Raw genomic sequence first — 22232 nt, 5'->3', positions numbered from 1 at the left:
GCAGACAGCGTCCTAAATGAGTCCTGAGCCGCCCCGCTGGCTGCTGCACGTGACAAATAACATTACTCTTGATATCGTCCCTGCCTGCTGCGTTCATTTCAACAGCTCTGTTAAACTGAGAGACGTCACAGGAACCACAGAGGGTCATTTCTGTTAGCTTAAGATTAGAGTGAATGAGTAAAAACAGTCTCTGTGAGCGGACGATGAAGTTCACTCGTCATAAAACAAACGATCCCGCCTGAGAATCCCGATCCCTCTGAATCATGTTTTCTTGTCAGCTTCAGCTACAGACTCAGTTTGCCTTTATTAGAGAATTACAAATTGGTGTAAATCCCCTTTAAGGTATAAAATACACAAACAGAAGTAACATTTATACAATACATTAGCAGATATTGTATCTTAGATTACATGACTAAGAGTTAGTGCTTCTCCTACCTGGGCAGTGGATGAAGGACCAGTTGTATTTGGCCTCGCCGGGGCACATGCTGGCGTTTAGGGCCGGCTGGGGGCTGGCTGGGAGGCCGGGGAGGGTGGACGGGGCCGGAACCGAGGTCTGGAAGGGCCCGCGGTACGAGCCCTCGATGCACTGACCTTTGCCCGTATTACTGGGGTCGGTGCACCACCCGCAGCCCGGCTGATCCAGACACTGGCCACATGTTCTGTAGCCAGAGCAGTTCTCCGCTGCAGCAAGACACAAATCGTTACTGTGAGGTGTGATGTGTGTTTGTGGCTGCTGAAAGCTTTGACTTTTCAAATCCACCCGTCATAAAAATAGCGAGCAGTAAGTGTTTCCAGATCTCAGGCCGTGTGACAGAACCTCGTACATCACAGGAACATTTTGACATCTTGGGAAATATGCTCTAACTCTTTCTTCCCGGGGGTAAGATGAGAGGAGCCAAAACTGGAGCCAGGAGGCAATTAGCTTAGCTTAGCATAAGAAAGGGCCGTGAACAGCCTGCCCGCCTCGCTCCCAAATGTTAAAAACACACCTAACACCAACTCTCGCTAATTAACATGTGGTGTTCTGTTTGTTTAATCTGCACACAAAGTGAAAAAGCAAAATCAACAGGTTTAGTGACACCACAAAGATGTTTTCTTACATTTCTGTTTGCGCACAAATTAAACAAAACAAACATTAACGTACATTGTGTCAATTAGTGATGTTTAAATAGAGCCAGGCTGCAGTTTCCTCAGGCTTCCACCCTCCATACAACAGCTGAGCTATTTGCATCCCAGATTTAAGCAAACATTTGTGGAAATCAGGGTTGTACAACTTCCTTCAGAAAGAGAGCGTTGTTCTCTGTGAGGTTCCTTTGTGTAACTAAAGGTTTCAATTACTGAACGTTTGTTAGTGTGTGTTCGTGAGTCGGGTCCGGTTCTTTTCCCAAACTTTAAATAAACAACACCTTAAACACCTCCACAGGGCTCAACATCCCCGAGCTGCTGGTTCTGTCCGCCTGCTCTCCACTGATATTTGCCTATATTCTAATTTCTAACTCTCCTCCACCTCCAGGGGTTTGTTTTCTGCCCGTGGCTGTAAGCAACAATTTGTACTTAATTGACCTGCCAGGTTAAATAAATGAAAATTGTTCTCCGCTGCGTCGTACAAACCAAAAAAACAAAAAAAAAAAAACAAAGCACCAGCCAGAGAGCAAGCTATCAAACTACTAAACCAGATTATTAATCCCTGTCTCATCTACTGCAGGGGCCACGGTTTAATGAGCTCGGCTAAATGAAGGTTAAAAAAAACCCAAACATTTAAAGATTATCTGCTCCGGGGAGCCACACTTATTTAAAATGTGCCTTTTAGGGTCTTTTTCGAGTCTGATGAAGATCGCTACATATGCTCATGTGGTTGAGCATTAACTGCAAGTGGAGCATAACGTGAGCGGACTTTAGATTTATGCTTTTATTTGAGTGTTTTTCACTCCTTTACATAGATTGGAGCTCATGAATCTGCGCCTGGCAGGGTGGGGGAGTTATACATGTAGCTGTCACAACTTAATCAGAAGTTTAAAGAGCGCTGCAACATTTTCACGCATCGGACAGAAAGTCGTTTTCTACGACGGCAACTGCAATTTTGTCCAGAATGAATAGCATAAGGACTGGAATAAGAAGTGCGGGCAGAGATTTGTGCTCACTTAAAAATAAATGTTTTCTTTGTAATCAATAGGTTTGGATTTAAGGATACAGGTCCTCTGAATGCAGTTGTTGTGTGACAGAATAGCTCATCCTTAATCTTGTGATATCTGGGTGCCATTGTGATGTTTTAATGTTGCTAAACTTTGTTGATGTAAAGTCAATTTGTATCGTTTTGAAACTGTTTTTTAAACTACAGTGGTCATTCTTTTTTAACAGAGATGTCCTCCTGCACAGGGATGAAGATACATCAGCTCATCACTCACCCTGGTTAGATCTCCTTCTCAAATAACCAAATAAATGAAAATATTAAAATGGTGACAGACGCTGCAGCCCCTGAAACCATCTCTCATACAACCTGTATTTGCTCTTGATCTTGTTGATCTTTTTATTCAGAGTGTTTAGTTCATTTTTCAAAAAAAAAAAAAAAAAAGAAGAAGGAGAAGAATCACAACAGCCGTCCTCGTTTTCAATAAACTCTGAAAAACTCATTTCCAAAGGAATACCCGAGAAGTCTACAGGCAGGAGGACAGCAGCCGGCTCTCATCAAATGTCTCGCCACAAGGTTTTTTAAATCATTTCTTTTCACTTCACCAGTCGACACACTGCACACCAGTAAGAAAGAGACCGACTGCGATGTATTGGCTGTGTATGAAATGAAATGATGTAATAACGGGACATGATTTTCGGACTCAATCTGTGGTGTGTTTTGGCACGTCACGGGTAAATGAGGAGAACAAAGACGTCTTACGTGGACAGGTGTTCATGGTGTACCACTCCATGCACTGTCCGAAGGGGAAGGAGGCCACGTAGGCGTTGGAGTCGACGCACTGCTTCATGTTGCTGCACCACATGCACTCGGAGCTGCTGCTGGTGCACTCGCTGCAGGTGGCTCTCATGGCGCACGGCGTCCGGCACTGCTTGGCGCTGTGGTTGGCTGAGGAACGACATTTTCAACAAGTTCAGCTCTTCAAGTGTCTTTCAGTGTGAATATCTTCAGTTTGAGTATGAACCTCTCAGTGGGAGTCAGAGCTCCTCTGGCTGAACTCTACTGGATTTTGATTTTATATATACACGCACACACGGTGTTGCTATATCGAGAAAGCAGAAAATAACTGATCCACAAGGTTACGAAGTTCACCCTCAGATACTCTCAGATTGAGTTCATGATGTCAGATTTCTGACGCCATCCAGCTGAAACTTTGAGGTTATATTTTTATAAAGCGGTAAAATAAACTTCAAGTCTATTTGAAGTCTTGGAGATCTTTCTTCACCTTCCCTGACGTCCCTTGAAACAATGATGAAACAATGTCCTGACCACCAAGATTTTTTTTTTTTTACTGACCGAATGTTATGGATATGATTTTAATATTCAATTATTAAGAAATTCTAAGAAAATGATCCCAGAGGAACATGGGGACCTGTTTGCTGATAAGATTAGTGGAGAAATCAAATAAACACTGTCGTGATTGCATCAAATTCTTAAAAGTGGAATGCAAGAACAAAAAAAAACAAAAAAAAACAAAAAAAGACAAGGGTTTTTCTTTGTTAGCAATGGACAAGAAGAAAAAACAGAAACGTTCCTGGTCTAAACATCCTTAATTGCCACTTGAGTATGGATTTCAGAGTTTTCAAGGTGCACCTAAATGCGTCATGGAGTCCACGTCCCTGTGACCGTGTGCGTCACAAATGACACAAAACACAGACCCTCAGCAAAGTTTTTTATAAACATGCTGGTGCATATTAGTCAGAACGGGCTGACGATGCAGCTCGCGGTGAGGAGGGAGGCCGATGAGCCGTGCTGAGCTCCTGACAGACCCACTGCAATTTAGCTCCTGCTTGTAAACTAGTAATTTAAAATTTAGGGATGTTCTCTTTAACTTGAACTGTTCATCTACAGTGGTATACCTCTGGGATCTGCCCAGTAATGGCTTGATTAGACAGAAATAAAAAACAGGAAGTTCTGAATCTAGCTCACGAGGCCAGGACAGAAAACATCCTCTGCTCCGTGATGCCGCGTGTGTTGACATTTTAACATTTTCCATCCGGATGTCTTTGACCCTCTCTGCCACGTTACCTTTGCCATGAAAGACTGTGAGCTACGTATGATTAGTCTATGTTCAAAGTGAAGCCTGACATTTCTCTCAAAAGCTCATGGCAGGAATTTTAAGATGACCCGATCCGACTCAAAAGACATGTCGACACGTCCTTGATCCCGGCGTAAGATGTCTGCAATATGGAAGCTTTGATGGCGAGGAATCACAGGACGTCATTACAATAATGATGATTTCACAAGACATCCATGCTGTTTGATCAGAGTCTGGACTTTAATGGCGACGTATTCACCTGACATTTCCTCTAAACATGTTTAGTAGCTGTGTATTCAGGTGAGTTTTCACGAACGCCCCAAATTACCTAAATTAAAGAAACTCTATCTTCCTCGTTTGGTTTTGACTCACTAGGTGAACCCACCTGGTCGTTCACACAGGCTGCCGTTCACTGGGTTGATGCAGGTTTGTGCTTTCAGTCCGCTGGACGCCGGCTCGGCCAGGTAGCCGCAGAACCCGGCGTCGCTCGGCTCGCCGGGCAGCCACTGCAGAGTGGTGTTGGTGAAGGGCGACATGTCCTCCCAGCACCAGTACGACACGTTTATCTTCCTGAGCCCCACCCAGGGCGTCACTGTGGCTTTGTACTGCGAGAGACACAAAAGGAAAAAAGCAAAGATTGTACATATCGTTCTCTAATCCTACTGCCTCTTTCTTTTTCTGCTCTTAAGGACTTCCTTCCTCCCTCTCAGACTCTGACAAAAAATGTCACCTTGAGTAAACGAGTGGATTTCTCGGGGTTGTTGGAAACTTTGTCAGAAATCTTCTGATGGATCTTCTTTCATCGTTTCCGACATAAATTCCCCTGGACTGACTGACTGAGATAATAAAAGCAGCTTTACTTCACTTGACTTGGGAGCCTCTGTTATCCATCCCATCACTAATCAATGGCCGTGCTGTTGCAGTGGTAGTAAACAAAGAGAGCTCGATCTCTCTCAGACGTGTGTCGAATTACTGTTCCATCGGGATTTAATTGCATTTCTTTGGATTGATTGATCCGGCCTAGAAACCGTTGGAACTGCTAAATGGCTCGAACGGTGTCGGTGAAACACAGCAGAAGAATCGTGAAGCCGCGTCTCAACGTTTTATTGTTGGACTGGATTGTTTTCGGTGTTCCAGAGAAGTCCAGTCTTATTTCTTCTCTACATTTAAGCACAAACAAACCAGCAGAATTGAATTCAGACCAACATGGGAAATCTAAATAAATTCATTAGTGTGGATGTGAACCACTGGTCGATTCCGGCCTCACTCTGCGATTCAGACTCCAGTGTTTTTGGATCTTTTAGCTTCAATATTACATACGCCATGTGGCGGCTCCGGGGCACTTTGTAGGATCATAAGTGGCTTACATTTTTTTGCATGGGTGGCTCCAGTGAGGGATGGCAGTGTTTGTGCCTGCTGGGTGATCTGCACAAATACGAAAGCACGACTGCAGCCGCAGATGACACCATGTTTCATTTAAGAGCAGAGCGGGTCTTTAGAGACGCGCTCTCGCAGTGCTTTTTGACACGTTCGGGATTATGTAAGACTCTTCAGTGAACTCAAGTGTCGAGGCATGCTGAAATATTTAGACAGATTTAGCTGTGATTAGGCCAATAATGTGGCTCCCAAAACCATTTTTTACTCATCAGCTTGAAAAATGGAGACTTTGTTCTACAGCACCTGTTCAATCAGGAAATATGACAGAGTGAACAAAGATATATGTCCCTTTTGAGACAAATTTCTAGCAGATACTTCTTGTTTTCTTGATTAATTAATTCATCAATTGGTTATTTGTGCATACATTTTCAGGAAATCGGGGAAAATGTGATTCTAGAGCCGTGGGAAAAGTCTGGGAAACTGTTCAAAAACCCCAAAAATATTTAGTTTGTGGTGAATTTCAAGAGACGAGCATTTAATTCTCAAATTAGAGCAGAAAATGATTTGTTTGTCATCATCATTTCTGCTTCAAACGTGGCTGAAGATAACATCATGAAATATTTAACACATGACAAGTCTGTAAATGATGACGATAACTCCCATGATCTCACACGTCCCCCGCTATCAAACTGCGTTTCATCTATTGATTAAAAATCCCGCGTGTTAAAAATGAAATGCCAACATGTGTGTAAGCGTGTTCTGGATTACTTCATGTCAACATACTGAGCAGGCAAAGGATCAAAGCTACAAGAGCAAATATCTTCACAGACAAACACATTCGGCACTTCTTCAGTAACTAATCATGTATGTTGCTTCTCTCAGAATCAGCCAACGTGCAAATGGACGTGTCTGATTCAACGATCAAAGCTAAAACAGTACACGTCCACATCCACCTGCAGAGATGCGACCCTGCATCCGATGATATAAAGAGCACCTTGTGATGGTTAGTCGATTGCCGGGATAGATTTCTGCCTATGTGCTCTAATGGAGCGGGTAAGAGACGTCTGAGCTCCGAGGAAAGAATCTGTTAATGGAAGATTTGTTTCACGCTCACTGGTCCAAAAATCACAGACAAAAAAAGTATCGAAGCAGAGCTCATCTGCAGACAGAAAAGACAACTTCTGAAAAGAGGGCAGCGGCCACAAAAGACCCACATCCAAGTTTAAAAACCAACAGGCTCGCATGACTTTTTCTTCACAAATCTGAAAAGACACACACAAAAAAGAGGCTCTCTTTGTGCACTTTTGTAGTTTTCCTTCTCAAATCGCTGTGTCAGGTCTTGTTGGATATTTTTGCCCTTGCTTTCTTTACTTTTAAATGGGATCTTCTTACTGTAATGATGTATTTTCTCTTCACTACTCTCTGTGAAACTCAAGTGTTATCGATAATCTGACTCGCTGCTGATGTGACGACCCTGAATATTTCTCTAATCTGATCATTAAAACCTCGGTAACCTTACTCACCACCACACTCATGATCTGCAGCTCCTTCAGGACAAAGTCCACCTTCTTCTGCGTGGTCAGCGAGGCCAGGACGGCGTTGTGGCTCCTGCAGGCCAGCTTGGCGTTGTCGTACGAGTCCTTCGCCGTGATGAACTTCAGACAGGAGTTTCCCACAAGATGCCAACTTTCACCGCAGACATTTTCTGGAATGGAAGGAACACAAGCTCGCTTTTTACCTCTTTCGACTTTCTCCCTTCTCTGTGCACCTTGGAAAAAGCGAAGTTGTGCCAGAAAGCCCACTATGCAACAGATTTTTCAAAATAAAATGGTTTCTTTCCTGACAGTGGGTTACCTGGCAGTGAGATGCACTCCTGGTTGCGAGGTTCCCACTGACAGTTCTGGTCCACGGCGCAGCTCTTGCAGCTGGTCTTCTTGTTGCACACGTATGACGGGTTGTCCTTGGGGCAAACTTCAAACTCCCCTATGGCCCCCTGGGAAGGGAAAGCAGACAATAACGGTTCAACTCAAAGTACCTTATCATCACATTTACTGCTGCGTTAATGACATACAGGAAAAAAAAATCAAATGCTTTATTATAGTTTTATGAAGAGGAAGCATTCAGCAGATTCATGAGATTTTCATTACAAGACTGAAATGTTTGTGGATTTAATGAAAAAGACTCTTGTGTTCAAAACATCTTTTTTTTTTCCTGACTATGCAGCTATTTGAGTAGAAGGTCATGTCATCACAAGTATTAGATTACCTAATAATCTCAGTCAGACAGGCTGACCTTTACTAATCAGGGAGCACAAGGAGACACGTGAATTGTCTCACATGTGTCATATTGATGTAAATGAGCAGCGATTTAATCACAGACTGACAATCAGAACATTCTTCATCAGTCTTTTATCTAATCACTACTCAAATATGACATGACCCAATTTATAAGGTGTAATAACTCTTCAAGGGAATAAAAGGAAGGTTCATTTTTGACAACGCCGGAGGGAAGGGGGCGTGTTTGGGTGGTGAGTGGTGTCACTTTATCTTCTCAGCAAGGTTGGAGTTAGCAAAGTAAGTAGAGAAGGCAGGTTTTAGCATCGGAGGCGGACTCGGTGTTCATACCGTGGTGGAGGTGCAGTTACTTCCCAGAGACACACACTGGCCTGAACACCACTGGCAGCCGTTGGTGTTGGCGGTGCAGCTGTAGCAGTCTGTGTACTGGTCACACCTCTCGTTATCAGCATCTGCAACATTTGGAAGAGCAATTTAAATAGTTTCATTCAAAGAACACTGTTCATTTGTACAGCAAGGCATGTGGAGACGGTGGTGAAAATGTTTTCCAGATGGCCCACTTTTCTCACTGATTTGATTTTTATTGTTCATTCCTTTAACAGCGGCTTAAGTAATTCTGATTCTGCTGCACACCACAGATCAGTCAACACTTCCTTGACATGAGGTTTCTTCTGGGGAAACTGGGGCAGGGAGACAGAAGGCCTCCCTGGTATTAAATGTGCCTGGAAAAAAAAAAAAAGTTATTCCAGGGCGCAGTTTCCATCTGCCGCCACTTCTGTAGACACCAACACCGGAAAATGAGACCGGCCGGGTCTGGAAGTTGAGGTTTTTCATGACAAATGGCAAACGGCAAACAGAAGAGAATTCTCAGCAGGAAGCGGAGAGACCTGCCTGAACTGTCCCTGATGATTACCTCCCTCCTGTCCTATCTGACACACACAGACACACACTAACACACACACACAGAGGTCAGCAGGAGAAAATATAAAGTCATATTTTAACACATCTGTCAGCTAATCGGCTGATCAAGTTTAAGCAGAGATAAAGAGATGACAGCGTTATCATTTCAAAACCTCACAGACAAAAATATATCCTGATTCATCTTTTTTTATTTGACATTTTTTCTGATTTGCACGATTGTGCAAACAAACAAAGTGTCTCTGCCAGAGTCTGTGTATGCCATCAGACATCAGGGTTGCGAATGCAGACAGCAAGAATCTAAAATCATCTTGGACACGTTCCACCGGTTTATCAACGTGACGGCGGCGGTGACACTTACACGACCGCGTGTTGCAGGAGGCTGGCAGCTGCTGCTGTTCGGTCCCGGTGGCGTTGCCTTCCCAGGGCAGGCAGGAGTGCTGGGTGCTGTCCCAGACGCACTGGATCCCCGGCCAGGCCTGGCTGCATGACGCCGCACTGGAGAAGGCCGAGCAGTTGGGCGAGGTGTACATGAGGACGTCACTGAGCAGCAGGCTGTTGAAGCCGCCGAACACGTACATCACACTGAGAGAAAACAGAGGAGAGAGGATGTCAGTGGCGGTCGGGAGGGAAGGGATTCAGGAGGTAAAATGAGAGGATTTCTGCCCCGCAATCCTCCTTAGCTGGGACCTTCTGTGCACAGTGAGCCAGAGAAGCTTAGTCCGAGTGCTCTTGCTCTTCTCTGGGCTTCAACCCGTCTCACAGGTCTGCTAAATCCCCTACGAGCGTTGTGTTCCTGTGCAGATGGACCTGACAGAACCGACCCCCCCGCTGAGTGTGTGTGTGTTCTGATGCAGGGTCATTTCTGAACATCTTTCTCTACTGGCCTCTGTTCAGCTGCTGGGATTAGCGCTCGTGGGTGTGTATGTGTGTCTGCGCTGGGCAGGGTGGATGGGTAATTTGCACCGGTCTGATCATAAGTCCCCTCAGATCACAGAGGGCACACTTCAAACTGTTCGCTCTGGACGTCCTGCTGAGCACACGCGTCAGGAGGAGCAGAACGCCGGACCACATTAAAGATGTAAGTCGCTGCGGAGAGGCAAAGGACGACCTCGACAATGAAAGGATGTGTTGAGAAAAGGATCGAGTCACCCCAATTACAGACAAATGCATAACCTCACTTTCATATACAAGGAACAATGTTACATTTATGCATCAAACAGTGTAAAAATGACTAGAATACACAGCGTGTCATCGAGCTACATCTTGTTAAAGTGCTTGTCTTGCGGCAGAAATATTTGCATATCGTGCATGTAAAGCTTGATTTAGGCTGTTTGACTCAGTGAAGCTCAGATGTTTTAATTTACATCTAACTCATGAGCCGATACTAACCACTCACTTCAGTGTAAAGCAAATATATGTATGAGCTCATACTGGACTTCTTGATCAGCAACATAACAAGCAGCCATGAAAGATCAAAACTACGAGACCAAACGTCTTCACAGACAAACGCGCTCAGCTTTCCTTCTGCAGTAGATCATCATGTACGCTGCTTCTCTCAGAATCATGTGCAGATGGTGCATTTTATTGTTTATTAAGCTGGAAACGCATCAACAGTGTCTTATGTTACCTTGTTTGGTTTGTCAGCAGGATTACACAAATAAAAAAGTATTCCACTTCCTATTAAATGTGTTTTGAAAAGTGGTGAAGATAATTATAGGACAAACTTTCAAAGAGAGACAGACAAAACAACAGAATGACTTTTATAAATAATAATACATAATTTAGAACAATCCAAAGAGGAAGTTAAAAGTGAGTCATGGAAAGGAGAAGTTAATGCAGACACACAGTTGCCTAAGGAGTAATTTAGCAGCGATGTAAAGAAAATCACTGAGTAGTCGTGACTGTTTCCAGATTTCTGGGGGCCCTGACAGCAACTCCACTCGTCTCTCTCCTTCAGATTCAAGTCTCCACCCGGGGGGGAGAGATTGCTCGAAGAGTTTTGTAGCAGGATCTGCGGTTGAGTGTAGGTACATATGAGCAAAAAGAAAAATCTATGCTGGACTCAGACCTCGGAGTGTTTTATAAGTCAAGAGGAAAACCTTACAAATCGATTCCCAATTCAACTGGAGGTCAGTGCAAAGAGGCTATAACTGGGGTTACAGTGCTGTAGGTGATGTCTCTTACTTGTTTGACTCATTCATGAAACACAACATCTGTATTTTCCTTCAACAAAAGGCTTCCTGCATCGGAATCTTTGTCTTCAGAGGTGCATTTTTGCAGACTCATTTTCCATAATCCCCCCATTATGGAGTTCATTATTTCGTTTTAAAGCTGTTTTCTTTTCAATGCAAGAATATATGTACATATATGAAGCTCAACATCACTGCTCTAGATTCTGTCCTAAACTCTGTGACTGAATCTGAACTCGATCGATGAATAAATGAATGCGTGAACAAACTCCTAATTGCTCCTGAGGAACAGAAGTCATCAGCGAGGATTGACTCGAACAGGGCCGGTGATTCGTGTTTATATTTGATACGTTCCCTACGACAGGATGTATAATTTAATATGGATCGCTGTGTCTTGCTCTGCTGGCGGTGCAGATAATACTTACAGATGAGTCATCCCTTCTGGTCGCAGCACCATCCCCATCACAATCTATCCGTACCGCAGACTGATAATGAAACGTCATGTATGAACGCACAAAGGATTATTTTCCAAGGTAAGGGGGGTTCAGTTTTTTTTTTTTGTTGTTCTTTCAGCTGGCTTTGGTTTTAAGTGTTTGTCTTTTTTCCCCCTATTCTGCCAAAGAGTTTATAGTTTTATCCTCTGAGGATAGAGTCTCTCTTTGTCAACTCAGCGTGTGAATTTCTAGATCAGAATATTAGAAAACAAGCACAGCGCGATTGTTAGGAATCAAGACATTTTCTTCCTAAACATATATTCAGTTTATTTGGGGGTCCTTCACCACTAGAAAGTTTAAACTATTTCATGTACAAGGTCCAGTGTGAGTGGCAGCAATCATGAGAATCAAGATCAAGAAGGGGAATCGAGGTTATTTTCACTGCGCAGAGAAACTGAGGCTGGTTGATAAGAACTTTTCTCTGTGTATCTGTGTGTCGCGCGAGTCTGCATCAGAAATCCCTGGCGTGATGGTGCTTTCACTTGGGGGTCAAAGTGCACTGGTGTATATTATGTACTGGCATGTATCAGAGCTGTCTGAGCCCATTTGGAAGATCGTCGATGAGAGGTTGTAAAAAATAGACGCCAAGAGAGTTGTAGTTGTTGTTGTTCTGTATCCAAACCATTCATATTCCAGACTTGTATTCTCCTTTTCTGCTATCGGAAGAATAAACTACTTTGAGCAGAGAGTTTCCTTCAATCCGTGTCTCAGGGTTTGGTTCCTTCGAGCTTGTTAATGCTTGTAAGTTTGACGTTATTGAAGGCTGATCAAAGGAAGAAACCACCACAACAGCATCGAGCCGTGTAGTTTCAGATTGCAACCGAATGAATAACACTCGTCTCATTTTAAGATTGACACCACGATGCATTATTTTAGACATATTTCTCGATTTTTTGCCTTCGTGGGGCTATTTTATTCTTCAGTTGAACAGACATCTAGATGTATTTTAGCTGATTGTTCTGCAATGTATAAAAGTACAGCAAAATAGCTCTATTTCATACAATCGTTATCGTGAGCATCATATTGTGAATCATATTGAATCTTGAGGTGATTCAAACTGTATGGCAGACACTGTGGAAAAGCACCTGCTCCTTCTGTAGAAATAGAAGTCTCTGATTCTTGGTTTCAGGTGATTATACACTAATAAAAACATAATAATAAAGATTATATTCAATTTCTGCCAATTGATTCCCCTAAATTCTGCAGACTAGACTTTTCACTGAATGCAGATTAAAATATTCAGGTTTTAAAGCAGGATTTTGAGATAATTTAACTTCTTACCATTTGAGTTCTTTAGTCAATACTTACAATAAAGGAGTGGCTTTAATGTACATCTTCAGACACCCATAATGAGCTTGATTTTCTAAGAGGTGGTTGGTTTTAATTGTATATGCATATATCCCCATTTTCTCCGCCAATAGACTCTGCTGAGTGAGTACAGTGTGTTCCTACACTCATGTTCCAGGAGAGACGGTCATGAATAAACAACCACGAAATGAACCAAGCTGTAATTTCCCACTAGAAAGGTCTAAAAGTCCCATAACTTTTATGTATTTCTGATGCAGATAGGTACCGAACACGTTCGTTTGTATAACGTATTCCATCTCCGCATGGCTTTAAATACCATGTGTGCATAATTAAACATGTGTGGGCCCGGGTGGAAATAGAACCTGTCACTCTGGGTTACATGCACTCAAGGAACCGGGTCACTCAGAGAAAATCGGGTTAAGACAGGAAATCTGAACACCAACACGTCTATGCGCTGCAGCAACCCGGCAGATTGTTCCCCTGCTTACTCACCACCCAAGAGCGTAGTGTTTTCAGTTTATTAGTGATATACAGATGGAAGATTAAAAATTAATTAAACTAGAAAGATTGTTGTTGATACTTAAGGACTCCATGGGAAAGATATTCCGTCATTCGCAATATCTGCCAATCTCCTCGTGTTCGGTTTGGTTCATATCAGGCGACTGTGAATGCACAGCGTGAGTCACAAACCTGTCACACTGTTCAGCGACCCTGTGTGCCCCTGTTTCCAAGCATCTGCGCTTGTTATGTCTACTCATTTATTCAGGTTTGCCCTTTAATATTTCACCCATCTTCATGAAGTAAGAGGACTTTCTCCTCTCCTTTCTCAGGCTCTAGTAATGATCTACTGCTCAGATGCGTTAACCAACTTCTATCCTTACCTATCGTATTCTGTCATGTCCCATCCTTTCCTATCGTTTTCTACTAGGTCTATCGCATCCTATCATATTCTGTCGTGTCTTATCCTATCGTATTCTGCTGTGTCCTATCCTATCGTATTCTGCTGTGTCGTAACGCATCTTATCCTATCATATTCTGTCACGTCCTATCCTATCGCATCCTATCCTACCATGTTCTGCTGTGTTCTATCGCATCCTATCCCATCATGTTCTGCTGTGTTCTATCACATCTTATTCTATCGTATTCTGCTGCATCCTATCGCATCCTTTCCTATCGTATCCTATCGTGTTCTGCTGTATCCTGTCCTATCCTATCCTATGATATTCTACTGTGTCCTATCGCATCCTTTCCTATTGTATGATGCTGTATCCTATCACATCTTATCCTATTGTATTCTGTCGTGTCCTATCCTGTCGCATCCTTTCTTATCGTATCCTATCCTATCCTATCGTATTCTATCGTGTCCTATCCTATCCATTTGCCTTTTTCCTATCATATCGAAGTGATACTTGGCCAGTGCTGGAGTTTTATCATTCAAAGAATTGGAGGTGCATAAATGTCTTGATTTTCAGATGCATCACTGCAGATATGGAAGATTTTTCAACAGCGCAGTGACAGAACACAATCAGGAACTGCAGTCTACACACAATCATAGCCCACTGACGTTCATTGTTGTTATGCTGCAGCGCCACTCTCTTGCGTTGAATTCTGGGTAAACATTAGGCTCAGGAGTCAGGAGATGTGAGAGGGAGGCAGCGTGTGACTAAAATTTCACAAAGTATTTTAAAAGCGAACATCTGGGAACATTTTTGGATATCATTAACTTAACGGAAAGCAGAAATGTTGCGTGTAAAGTCTGCCTCACGAAAGTTAAATACAACAAATAAGAGGAACCGCATTAGAAATTTCTTACTTTAAGCTAACATCTGCAATCATTAAGAACAGCTAATCCAGTTAATCAGCCAGGAATGAAAGAGGCTCTGTAAACTTGTGTGCATGTTTGTCACACTCCGCAGTCTTAAAATTTATAATTTCTCAACATGACATCACATTTATGTCTTGTTCTTGTCATGACTATGCAGTGAGATGGGTTAACAGACACTGATGTTGAGAAGATGCAGCTTCATCTCTTAGCCTGATTACAGGAACTGGCCTTCTCATCTGGAAATCAGGTTACTGTAAAAAGCCTCAGTAACCCGGTTACTTAATGTTAGCACTCATGTCTAATGTTAGGATGTATGGTCTATAAATTAACTTTAAATTTAAAGTAAGACAAAAAAAGCAGCCCCAGCAGTACTCAGAGTCTTATATTCATCATTTTATGTATGATTAGGTCCAAATTATGAACTTTTTCCAGTTATATACACCTTATGTGATCCCTTCACACTGCTCTCAGTGTAGCTCTGCATAAATGATTACCTGTCACTGAAGACGGCCGAGTGTCCGAAGCGATTGACGTCGTAGTAGAGGTCCGGTCGAGGCAGCACCGTCCACTCATCACACGCTGGAACAGAAAGACGACACAAAGAGGTCACAAACCGGTGACCCGCTCCTACATATCAAATCATACATGTCGTCAGCGGTGTTCAGCTGACATGCCACGGATGGTTAACTAAGACCTTTAACAGCTCGTATCCTCGTGTCAATCACCGAGTCGGTCCGGGAAGTGTCCTTGACCGAGACACTGAGGGTCTGATGACTGCGAGAGCAACAATCACGCTGAGGAAATGCAGCCAGGCATGTGTGTCTGAATGACCTACAGTATTTAGAGCAAGAAGCTTGTTAAAAATAGGGTTAATCTCCTTTGCTGATCTGATTTTCAGGCTGTAGCTACAGGTTCTGAACATTGATTAGGCCAACATTAAAAATCTGCAGTCCTTCAGGCGTCTCAGCCAAGAAAACGTGACTACAGATCTGCATCTTGTTCCCTGCGGATGTCAGAAGCTAAATGAGATTGGTTAGCAGATTTGAAAGGATACGGATTCAATAAACAGATGAATCGGAACAGGATTCAGATTTCATGCTGCTGAGTCCAGATGCTGGACTCCTCCCAACGACACAACCCTGAACAACCACCAACATTTGATTTCAAAGTTTGAGCTATTTAGGTCGCCGGTTCCGGACCTTTGAGTTTGTGACTCCTTGAAATGAGTCAAGGCTGACCTTTATTCCAGCTTGTTTGATTTTAAACCTGCTGTAGCTGATATATTATGTTACTGATTATAGAAATAAGTGTATTCTAACAGCAACCAGTGATATGGATTGGTCAGTTACCCATGCTCCCAAGCTTAAATCAACCTTAAACATTTACAGTCATTAAATAAAGCATAAAAATTAATCCAGCAGTAACATTAATCCAAAAACACCTAATGGTTTAGAGGTCTTCAAAACTATTTCAGTGACTGTCTCCTGATGTTTGACTGTACTTGGAGGAAAAAGGTGTTGAAACAAGAGTGATGTATAACCTTGAAAACTTGTCTTGACATTCAAATCATCAAGTCAGTGCTTGTTAGGCGAAATAAATAAACAACTGCGGTGATGGATTCCATTAGGGTTGTTTTAGGATGAAGCTCCAGCAGCGTGTGACAGTGTACACCCATCACCAATTTGTACAAACAACCACAACCTAACAAACGACGACAAAAAAATAAAAAAAGAGCCGGCTGAAAGTCAAAGCTGCAGGGACACACACCAGAGACTGCAGTACATCACCTTCAGTCAGTACAATGCAGTGCAAGTCATCATGGTCTCCCAGAGGAGCAGCTGACAGCTGCATGGGCGCCACATCCACAGGTAGACACTGCCCTCTGGTGTCACACTGGCGGTACTGCAGGCAGCGGTGGTGCATTGGCCCCTTCAGAGCGAGGATCCATTATGACACCATCTACCAATGTCAGGACAGCGGACGGCCCTTAAGTTCTACACTCTAATTGAGTTCAGCTCGTTAAGGAGGGGCGATTAGTCCCGGACGCGCAGCCCATCTTGACTGTAATTACCGAACAATTACAGAGCGGCTGCCACTGACACCGACCCTGCAGCTGGCTGGTGGAGGACGGGTGGGATAGGAGGAGTAAATAGTCTACCGTTCCTTTCTGTCCAATTACAAAATCATACAGAGGATGAGGAGTGGCAGCGAGGAGAGAGAGAGAGAGAGACAGAGAGAGGTCAGGACAACAACACTTGGAAGTTTTTAATTTCTAAAGTTCGACTAAAAAAAAAAAGAAAAAAAGCAAAACTCTCCGGGGAAATCATGAGAAACAATTTGTTTCCCGCAGCGACTTAAGTGAGACTATGACTACGTGTCCTCACTTGATTGCTGTAATGAGACTAACTCATCGTCTCAGACTAACTCATAGTCTCATTACGGCAATCAAGTGAGGACACGTAGCATCGTCAGTGTATAAATGGGACAGTATGCGATGAATTAAAGCGGTGTGGCGACTCCACATGTGCTGCTGCAGCCTCCATCCTCTGCACGGGGGACCGTTTGTAGGGGATGTTTCAGTCCCAACATGCAACGCTCATGAACAAAAGCTCGTCGCAGAGGGACGGGGGGGTTGCTCGTGCCCACTGAGATTGTAATTTCGCCGCCTGTCAATCATCTTCGTAATGACATAGAAAAACAGAACGTCCCAGGGCCGTTCACAGGCCTGCGGGGAATTCTCCCTCCCATCCCGACAGACTGAAAAACCTCCCATTAATGAGCAGCTTATGACAGCGCCGCAGAAGGAGGCCGACTCAATTTACGAGAATGTTTGTCGGCAGCTAATAACATGAGGATGCCAATACGGTTTCTGACAAAGCTGTGCTAACTTCTATTAGGCCCTAACAAGAGAACTTTAAATGGGATTTTAATTAGACGGCCAAAAAAAAGAAAAAAAAAAGTGTGCGACGATTCAAAACAATCCACTCTTTGTCATAGTTGGCTCAAAAATAATGATGGAAAAAGTCATTTTTTTTCTATCATAAACTCTCTTTTCTTCATACGGATGGACACAGTGGCGTCAATCTGAACCACTTCCTCTGCTGTTGAGCAACAAACTGAGGGTTAAGTATTCAGATTGAGGGCACAAAAGCAGTAAAAATAGGAAAGCAGAAGAATAAACACAAGAGAATTGAGATTTGTGTCCTGGAAGCCACCAGTGTGAATCAGACCAACTATTGTAACGCTCAGGTTATTAAGCTTTGATCACTGCATTTACCTTCAGCAGGAAATCCTCGAGGAGTCGAGCGTAAACTACATGTTCTACAAAATCTCATCTGACATTTCTTTCCCCTAAAGACCCGACTTTCCTTTACGGTGAATGAAACACAGACACGAATAAAAGATTCTGGGATGTATTCCAGGCCACAACTTGCTCGCAGTAGCATCACTTGAAAATCTTTTTGGAATGTTTTTTGTTTCGATTGATCAGTTTGAGTCACTCTTTGAGAAATAAAGTGTCAAAATACTCAGATTTCTACTTCTTGAATGTGACTACGTTCTGGTTTCTTTGCTCCTCAATGACTAAACTAAGTAAACTGAATATCTTTGGGTTGTGGACAAAACAAGTCATTTAAGGACATCATCTCTGGCTCACATTTTTCACCATTTTCTGATATTCTGATGGACCAAACAACTAATGAAATTATTGAGAGAATAACCAACAGATTAATTGACAATAAAATGGTTTATGGAGCGGTTCAGCCTCTCTGGAACCACTGCAAAGGAATGTAAAGTTCATGAAAACTAGGAAATTGAATTATGGAGCTGGCTCTGTGCGTGAGGACAGTCTCACATTGAAACAATCAAGACTCAAAGACAGATGTCATGAAGAGCAGGGTTGTCCAAATACTTTTGACCATGTTGTGCGTGTGAGCTACATTTAAGTTTGCTTAATTTCTTCCTCACTCTCTGACTAATCATCTGATGTTTCCCCCCGATGTCACAGCAATGAAACCTCCAGCAAATTTAAAGCAGCAACTCTCCAGACAATGAGGGCTACCAGCGCTTCTGGCAAAGAACAAGATTAGTATGTGAATAAATAAGTCACAAAAAATACAAAACAAGAGGCAATTTAACGCCAACTCTCCGCTTCACTCCCTCTACCCGGGAAATATTACAAATACCAGCTTACACAAGAAAAAAAAACTCAACACTGCTGGTAAACTTTAGACCTCATTATATTGAGCATTATGTATGAAAAGGAGCTGTGGTTTACCGCTCGTGTGCATCAAGTTGCGACATTTGACCTTCCGCAGCTCAGAGTCCAACAACAAAACACTGCAGTTGTTCTGAGCAGCTCCCAGGTGAGAGTCTGTGACTGTGTGAATGCAAAGCAGCTCCGTCCAGGAAACAGAAAAGATGCTGCACGCTTAGCAAGACACACTGCGAGGGGCTGAGACAGCAAGCTGCAGGAGCTGCTGCTACGAATCTGTGTGCGTTTGTGTGTACTGACCAAGACTGTAGGCCAGGAAGTCGGAGGAGAAGCACTTGGCGCCGTGGCTCATGGACGTGTCGTTGTGCGTGTTTCCTCCGAACACCAGCATGGTCCCGCTCACGATCTCGGCCGTGTGGAGGTAACGGAAGAAGCCGCTGTCTCTCAGGATGGTCCTGCACAAAACACACAGTCCTGGTTGTTCTACAGCTGTTTCTTTCAAAACAAAAACGCTTGCGGATGCTTAAAAATGAGCTGCATCTGTTGTAACCGGGGACTTCACCATTTCCTCTTGTCCACGTCGAACTTGTACAGGTCTCCAGCCAGGCCGTACTTGTTGGCACTGAAGGCCTTGTAGCCTCCGTGGATGTAGATCGCTCTGGTGCCGGGGTCGAACACGCTGCTGTGGCCGTATCCGCCCTGGACCAGCGCGCCGTCTGTGTTCACTAAGCTCCACGTGTTCTTGGCTGGAGGGGTCAAAACAAACGTCTTTTACTGAGCAAAAGAAAACTAGCTTCAGTGACACAGTGACATAACAACAGGTTCAGAAAAGTCCCAGGGTGATTTTGTGGAGGATTTGGTTTTTTGGTTCCCAGCTGGGATGACGTGGAGGTGATTATAGCTTAACTGAGTTTACACTGCAGCTTACGAGTCAAACACAGAAGAGTCAATATCAGTCTTTGTATTACTGCTCCTTACATGCATTACCAGCATCAGAGCACCCTCAGGTTTTATTGGCGATCATTCAGGAAATAATCAAATCACTTTAATTTGCGAGCAGATATGAGTTGCACTCCTGTCCATCGGCCACAGCGGCAGGTTAATTCATCCCATTTTCTCGGACTGATTGGCTCTTAGAAGACAACGAGACCTCTAAATTAAGTTTGGCCAGCTGCCAACGAGGCTGGTGGATTAGATGAACACACCCGCCGCGTCTGAAACTCATTAGCTTCATCTTGGTGGCCAGCGTTAATTTCCTGTTGTTATAAACCGATATATTCAGACACCAACACTCAGGCCATGATACCAGTCAGAGCAGGAGAGCAGCTAGAGGTTGTATGTAGCAGGTCCGAAGACTAAACTTCTTGAGAAACTCTGCAGCTTCCTGACATCACCTGCTACTCACCGATGTTGTACTCCTGCACCTGGCTGATGTAGCCGTACAGAGGACAGTGTCCAAACAGCACCAGCATGATGGGACTGGCCCCCTCCTGGATGGGGGGCACAATGTGGGCCGAGTGCCCCACCACAGCGTACTGATCCTTGGCCCGCGGGCTCAGAGGGACCCAGGTCTGGTTCTGGATGTGGAAAACCCACAGCTGGCTGGACACGTTTCCCGTGGAGTCGATCTTCCCTCCGTACATGTAGATCTTCCCCTGGAAGAAAGGCAGTAAACGATGAAGGAGAGAGTTAGATTATATACATGCAGGGAGAAGAATTTCATGATGCTCTGGAGTCACTGGAACACGAGTCAGAATCAGACTTATCCTGACATCTGACTCTAATAAACAGAGTAATAATAATAATAATATTAGTGCAGCCTCATCTTTATCTGCAACTGTGCAGATATACCAGGTTAGAAATTCAAACAAAGATCCTATGAATGAAGCTTCGAACTGAATCCTCATCAACAGAAGTAAACAGGTTTTCAAAATTTGAACTGTTAAAACACACAATTTGTCCTGCTGGTCTCAAACTGTGCTACATGTTGTGCTTCATTTTAAAAGGAACCAAAACCCGACACACACACACATGATCCGTCGTCCTGATGAAAACTTATGATGAAACTTAAAAACACACCAAGAAAAATACAAAATCCTCCAAGAAATAAAAACTTGAGCACCACTAACCTCCCGTCTGCCCTTGAGTTCTGAATATGAACACTGCTTTATTATTATTTATTGTCTGTATTCATATTTTTCAACCGTACTTCACGTTTCTTACTCGTTGTCGTTTGTACAGCACTTTATAACTTTAAAAAAGCTCGACACAACTGAAGTGATCACTATAAAACTCAAAACTAATCATGCAACATGTATTTCTACTCAGATCTTTCTTATAGAAGATCATCCCAATGAAAACAGTGTCCTCTGAAAGGCTCCGTGTCACCAACACTTGAATTATTCATCCCCAGGAGAGAAACACGTGTCTTCTACCTTCAGCTTCTTAGAAAGCAGCGAGGTGTGCGTTTGCTTGAGAGCCTGAACCGGCACATTATCTGCTTTGCGAGATCTGCATCAGTTCTTTCTGTTGCGTATCAACACTTGATTTGATTTCAGATTTGTCTCTGCGAGCCCGCATTGACTTCCAAGACGCATTTGAACGCCTGTGATGCAATTTGAGCCGTGAAGTGTTTGTAATGCACAAACTGGGTTTCTCTCTCAAACCACAGAGCAGACAGGCTTCGTCTTCCTCTGAATCCTCCTCACTCTCATTTATTATTCCATCAGCGGCTCCTAACAGTCTTTCAGGCTGAGGAGAAACGGCTTCACCACTTCACTGCGGCATATCAAAAAAAAAAAAAAAAACTCAGAGATTTATATATTAGTTCCAGACAGCAAACAGACACCACTGAAAGCAAAAATAAAAAGAGCGAGGAGTTTATTATAACGTTTCTGCTGGTTCCTCCATTTTCTTCAGCTGTCATCACTTCTTTCCACTTCCTTTTTTACATTTTTTTTTTATATATATCTTTGTTTCATCTCACTGGATTTACATCCCGCTGAAACTACAGATGAAAGCAAAATGAGCTGTGATAATGAAATGTACAGCAAAGAGTGACACCGCGTTGTATTCATGTACATCCGGGTTCGACGGAGATCTCCACGTACCTCATACATCGCCAACGAGTGGCCGTATCGAGGCGTGACCGTGTTGACGGAGGGATCGAGGTTCAGCCAGCTCTTGTTGTTGAGGTTATACCTGCAGAGAGAGAACAGAGAGGCGTGATGATCATCGACTTGTGGCGCTCAAAGTGTCAAAAGTAGCGTCACTTTCCAGAAACGTTGACCTGGTTACTTCACAGCTCTACAGGTGAGTCATGTTGGACTTGACTTCTCTGTTCCATTTTCAATCATTTGTACATGTCAAAGATTAATTATAGAAA

At 43.4% G+C, this 22232-nt stretch overlaps 1 protein-coding gene across 5 annotated transcripts in view; it reads right to left on the bottom strand.

The window, feature by feature from the left end:
- Positions 1-22232, bottom strand: part of atrn (attractin) — a 126812-nt gene that overhangs the window by 79088 nt on the left and 25492 nt on the right. For all 5 annotated transcript variants that reach the window (XM_037125376.1, XM_037125377.1, XM_037125375.1 and 2 more), the window contains exons 7-18: positions 21958-22048; positions 20253-20502; positions 19410-19593; positions 19148-19302; positions 15129-15213; positions 9177-9400; positions 8228-8349; positions 7458-7596; positions 7127-7308; positions 4612-4831; positions 2891-3076; positions 436-681 (exon numbers count right to left, since the gene is read on the bottom strand). In XM_037125376.1, coding sequence (XP_036981271.1) covers positions 436-681; positions 2891-3076; positions 4612-4831; positions 7127-7308; positions 7458-7596; positions 8228-8349; positions 9177-9400; positions 15129-15213; positions 19148-19302; positions 19410-19593; positions 20253-20502; positions 21958-22048 — 2084 coding nt within the window. The remainder of the gene's footprint in view (positions 1-435; positions 682-2890; positions 3077-4611; positions 4832-7126; positions 7309-7457; positions 7597-8227; positions 8350-9176; positions 9401-15128; positions 15214-19147; positions 19303-19409; positions 19594-20252; positions 20503-21957; positions 22049-22232) is intronic.

This window comes from Acanthopagrus latus, chromosome 16, assembly GCF_904848185.1.
Source record: "Acanthopagrus latus isolate v.2019 chromosome 16, fAcaLat1.1, whole genome shotgun sequence".
In the NCBI taxonomy this organism is placed as follows: domain Eukaryota; kingdom Metazoa; phylum Chordata; class Actinopteri; order Spariformes; family Sparidae; genus Acanthopagrus; species Acanthopagrus latus.
This window is presented reverse-complemented; position numbering and strand designations above follow the sequence as displayed.